General features: G+C 39.5%; 1 protein-coding gene across 1 annotated transcript; it reads right to left on the bottom strand.

Moving 5' to 3' along the window:
* Nucleotides 1-251: 251 nt before the first annotated feature.
* LOC139377298 (LIM/homeobox protein Lhx8-like) lies at nucleotides 252-4,297 on the bottom strand. The gene is made up of 8 exons (XM_071120314.1): nucleotides 4,128-4,297; nucleotides 2,796-2,945; nucleotides 2,357-2,478; nucleotides 1,711-1,931; nucleotides 1,375-1,472; nucleotides 1,170-1,265; nucleotides 894-1,080; nucleotides 252-734 (listed from the first exon to the last, which is right to left on the bottom strand). Exons 1-8 carry the CDS (start codon nucleotides 4,209-4,211, stop codon nucleotides 658-660), a joined length of 1,035 nt encoding a protein of 344 aa, XP_070976415.1. The 5' UTR covers nucleotides 4,212-4,297; the 3' UTR covers nucleotides 252-657.
* Between the last annotated feature and the right edge of the window lie 1,154 nt (nucleotides 4,298-5,451).

Below are 5,451 nucleotides of genomic sequence, written 5' to 3'. Positions count from 1 at the left end.
CAATCAAGTTGTAGAAACAGCTCAAGGATGATACATGGAAACAGGATGCACCACAGCTCAATTGAGTCTCATAGCAAAGGGTCTGAATACTTATTTACATAAGGTATGTTTATTTTTAATAAATGTGCAAACATTTCTAAACCTTTGTCATTACCCCATAATGTGTGTAGATTGCTTTGGATTGTTTTATTTAATCCATTTTAGAAGACTAATGTAACAACATTTGGGAAAAAGTCAAGGGGTCTGAATAACTTTCTGAAAGCACTATATAGCTGTATTCAGTCATGAAATCCATACATTAGTGCCCAATTAATTTTTCAATTGACTGACTTCTTTATGAACTGTAACTCAGTAAAAATCTTTGAAATTGTTGCATATTCCATTTTTGTTCAGTGTACACATCTATTAATACATTTATTTTTTTTACAAAGTGCTCAGTCACATATCTCAAATAAATTAAATGCCAACCAATATGTACAATACATCAACAACGTTTACATATGAACCTTATTTTACATCTGAATTTGATCTCCTTCGATAAATCCCCATAGCAAATCATTTTGCACCCCACCCTTTAATGGACAGGGCTTTCGCATTGGCTCCTCAGCATTCTAACCAATGGTAAGGGCCGGTTCTGCATGGTGCGGGATGTGAAGATCAGGCATGGCTGATTGGCAGCTGTGTCATGGAATGGTATAAAAGAGGCTGGAACACCAGGGAGGAGGGAGAGTGCACTGTGAAGAACAAACATAATAACCCATTGGGTTATGAAATATTGTGATTCCAGATCTTTGCACTGAATTGTAAAGCAAAACTAAATAAGATGTTACAAAGTAAGCTTAACCCACAAGCTATAAAAAAAGATGAACCTGTGATGTGCTGGTTTTGCTCACCATCCATGTAAGTGTGTAGTGCTGTAAGCACGGGTGTGTCTGTTGGTATGTAGGATGTGTAGTGTAGATCCTCCATAAGAGGCGGAGAAAGCCTGGACTGCTGTAGTGACGACATCGCTGCAGATGGCACATGGTGCTGAGGGCTCACATGCTTCTTATGACGAGCTCGACAGTTCTGGAACCAAACCTGTACATTCAATAGGGATGGGTTAAGCTTCATTTGTAACTTCAGGGACACCTACAATTGTTTGACTAGACTAATGTTAGAGAGCTCACCTGAATGACCCTGCGACTGAGGCCAGTCCTCTCTGCCAGCTTCTGGAGGGTCTGAGCGTCTGGGTTATTGTCCTGAGCAAACTGGGCCTGCATCACCTAACAGACAAGACACAGTGAATGTAAGATGGTCACACACAATTATCTTTCATATGCAAACATCCAGGATAGTCATTTCTGGAGTGACAGGAAAGTAATAAATGTTCACCTGTAGCTGGTCTGTGGTGAAGCTAGTGCGAGCCCTCTTAGCTGGTTTGGGATGAGACCCTTCTTGCTCCGATGGTGGGGCTCCCTCTACAGTAACACCTTTTCATGTAAACACATGACCACATAGGTCATCACATTGCATAGGAAAATGAGGATGGCTAATCGATAAGGGAAAATCTAGAATCTCATATTTATCAATTGTTTCAAAATAATTAAATTGACTAAATTAAATTGCTGCATCAATCATACATGTGTAGAAAAAACAGCTAGTGTACAATTAACAAATTTTTAAAAGTGCAGGCCTTATTCTTTCTACACACCTTTTAATGTTGCTTACCACTTTCCATGGCCTGTTTCAGGTTGTCCAGCATGGAGTCGTAGTGGATTCGGCACAGCACCCTCTCCTCCACCAGGGCAAATTCCTCCCCCGTGGAGAGCTGGCGCTTGCAGGAGAAGCAGGCAAAGCAGGCCAGGTGGTAGGTGTTGCCCTTTGCTCTCCTCACCCAGTCTTTGGAGTGCATGTTCCTGCCACAGTGGGCACAGCGAGTTCCATACTTCCTGTGGAAAAGTTGGATTGCAAACAAACTACAGATCAAAACCACTAAAGGCAGGGTAGCCATTTACTTTATTTTGTCTTTAAAAAATATACATATATATTTTATATCAACAACATTATTGGATCATGAATCTAGAAATACAAGGTTGTCCCAAAAAATGCATTTAATGTAAATTGAAGGTTGTAGAGAAGTGCTACTATGAATGTTGTGGCTATAAATACTAAAGGGCCCAAGGTTAAAAGCCACTTATCTTGCCTTGTAGAATGCCTCGTTAACATCATTAGATAACAATTGAATGTCATGTCAAAGTTGCAACTTCAGATGTAGCCTAAACTCAACTCCTCTCCGTTGACCTGGAGTTGAGTTTTACTTGGCTAATCGCGCTGGAGCCCTCCCTGTATGGAAGAGGCCACCCTTTTCACCTACCTGAAGTAGTCGAGTTTGCAGAAAACCACCTTGTCTTTGATGTAGCAACTGACATGTCTTCCTAGAGGAGTTTGGCACATGCTGCACGAGAGGCAGTTCACGTGCCAACACAAGTTGTTCACCTGAAATGTAGCCACAAAAGTCAAACAGATTTATTCGCCCGAAAGAGTAACCTGGTCTACAGTTTTAGCCACGAAAATTAGGCATGTATGAACACCATTCGATGTTAAAGTAACAATTTTGCTGAACTTAAAATGTAATTTTATTTACCAAATAGGCCTAAAAACTTTTTTTCCTGTCACAGTTAAAAATGTGAACACTTTAGGGATCCTAGGCCTATGAGTTTCTGGACGTTGGGGGAGAAAAAAAATTTACATACGCATTTTAAGCCTTGGTTGAATATCTAATATCTAAGCCGGTCATAGGCTCGGAAACTTACCTCGAGTAGATATTTGTCAACTATCTCCAAACCACAACTTGTACAAAGGCTTTTCCCCAGAGAGGCTGATGCCATCGTCTGCGGTGTCAAGGAAGACAAAGACGAAGATGGTGAATAGGACTCATCTCCAAAAATGTAATCCGATGTGCCCTAGATATATAAAACAGAAAAATAAGTCATGATTGACATAACGCAAACTTTTTCATGACCAAATTAAGAACAATTTCATGTGCCTAAATTTGACCCGGCCTACCTATGTCTGGGTTTTCCTCTACCATCGACTGTCCTGCTAGTACATACATGTGTCATCTAAACTGACGTGGTTTTCCCACCTAGTTATCTTAAGATGAATACACAAACTAAATCACTCTGGTTAAAAGTCTGCTCAGTGACATGTAAAATGAAGGCACCCGTGAAGGCATAGGCCTAATTTCCAATGGTAAGGTTTCACGCATAGGCCTACTATTAAAAATAGGCTACCGGTATACCCGTTTGATTACTCATGCTACTTGTCGGCGTATTGACTGTACGTTTGTTTATTCTATGTGTAACTGGTTTGTCTCACTGCTTTACTTTATTTTGGCCAGGTCGCAGTTGTAAATGAGAACTTGTTCTCAACTGGGCAACCTGGTTAAATAAAAGGTTAAATTTAAAAAAGTATACTCAAAGAATCGGAAGATGCCCTTCCACATCCCTCCTTAGGCATAATGACTAGTCAAAATATGCACTGGAATGGCCTTTAACTCCACTTCTGCTTGCTATGACAACCATGACGAAAAAAATAGGACTAAGATGCCATCTTCAAGAACCCTTTAATATTTTTTTGTACACATGAACCAAAACTCTTGAAATGTTCAACCACTTGTCAACAAAATAACGTTAATGGTTCAACGCTTATCAATATCTGCTGTCAATCACATTAGTTCTCTGCAGAAGGGCAATTCTTGTAAAATTATCACATTCAGGACGAATGACTGAACAAAAAAGCAGAATGGCCAAATCAAACAGACAGATTTGTTTGGCAGTTATCGGCATGGCAGCTTTCTCCAAACCAACGCGCAGGCAGCCATGTATTTTGATTAGCCTGTAACGCAACCTCCCTCAGGTAATGCACTGATTTGTGCAGAGAAAACGAATGGGTGGGGATCTCAAATCTAAAATTATTAACTTGAAACAGTAGCCCGTCGGTTTGGAGTAGCCTAACATTTTACCGAATGTAAGATGTTTAAACAATAAATGGTAGGCCTAATAGCACCATATAAAATCGAAAAATTCGCTAAACAATGAATGCTCGATAATTTCTTCAAACTTTTAATATGGATATAGGCATACCGTGCTGTCGAAGGTCGAGTTAAACCCATTTTCAATGTCATCCACCTCGGGGCAAGCCAACATTTGTTCGCTTTTCCAATACATTACGTTGTAGCCCTAAAACAAAACGCAAATCCAGCAGGATAAGTCCCATATAGATTCCATCCAGTGTCAGAGGCAGCTGCACCAACCCCATGCTCTAGCGAAAGCAATCTTTGCATTAGTGAGGGTGGAACTTTTTCCTCTCCATTTTCCTTTTTGACTGTATTGGCCGCACCTCTTTGACACATATGCCCGCCTTGCAGTGGATATGAGATGTTATACATGGGGAAAGTAGTTCAGTAATACGTCAGAGGTGATACCACATCTCTCGATATAGCTTTTTATTTTATTTTCGTTATTTTTACATAGTACAACAATCCTCCGTGATAAGATGCTCTTAATTTCGTTTTATTTCACACGCTGCTGCTAAAGGTGAAAATAAACTAAAACAAATGTAACAGGTAATTTAGGCTTTGTTCATCTCTTACAATTTATAGCCCAATGTTTGCAACCTTAATTTCAGAAAAGAAAGAACTCGCATTGCAGCAATCAGTTCGTTTTTAATCCATCCCATTCGGACTAACCGATAGCATCTGGGCAGAGAGCAACTGACAGCAGCCCAATTGGGTTTAGTCTCCCGTAGTTCAGCATCTTTATTGCTGCCTGCAGCTGATGATGGCGACGGTAGTTCAATTAACGATGGGCCCTATAATTGCTAAATACAAGTAGGTTTGTGAAACCCCTATCATTTTTAAATAATTTCGTGTGTGCCCATGTTTTCTTTGTTTTGCCACGGTAAAACACGCGCACATCTTTAGTAAAACCACATATAAAAGGCGTGGGGACCTTTTTCAATAGGAAAGCTTTCAGTTCGAAGCATCTGATTAAAAAAAGAGATGTGCAATCTTCAGCATTATAATAATTGTCACCATGCCTCTGTTATAAGTTGTTATGCAATGTTGGCTATTGCAGGAATTTATCGATTTTTTTTGTACCAAGATTTTTCAGGACTCAATTTTTTTCGTTTTCATAATACAAATACATGCTTATTATAATGTTGAGGCGAATAATAGCCTGCATAATACAACTCAATCTGGTTTTAATGTTGAATTATCCTGTTTGATTTTTTTGTTGTTGATATTAATTATTTACTGTAGGCCTACGTTTCCCTAAATTGTGGTAGCCTGTACAAACTTAGCATCCCTGTACGTTTGATTTGATCGCTCTTTGATTCGTTTTTGAAAAGTTATTGTTTTTCTTATAAGACGACAGTGAACTGACAGCTCTGACTTTGCTTTCGTGC

Source organism: Oncorhynchus clarkii, chromosome 20, assembly GCF_045791955.1.
Source record: "Oncorhynchus clarkii lewisi isolate Uvic-CL-2024 chromosome 20, UVic_Ocla_1.0, whole genome shotgun sequence".
NCBI classification, from domain to species: Eukaryota; Metazoa; Chordata; class Actinopteri; order Salmoniformes; family Salmonidae; genus Oncorhynchus; species Oncorhynchus clarkii.
This window is presented reverse-complemented; position numbering and strand designations above follow the sequence as displayed.

Coding starts and splice junctions, on each gene's coding strand:
- LOC139377298 (XM_071120314.1), bottom strand. CDS start 4,211: ATGTATTGGAAAAGCGAACAAATGTTGGCTTGCCCCGAGGTGGATGAC. Junction 2,946..4,127: donor ACTCGACCTTCGACAGCACG/GTATGCCTATAT, acceptor TTATATATCTAG/GGCACATCGGATTACATTTT. Junction 1,473..1,710: donor GAAACAGGCCATGGAAAGTG/GTAAGCAACATT, acceptor TTACATGAAAAG/GTGTTACTGTAGAGGGAGCC.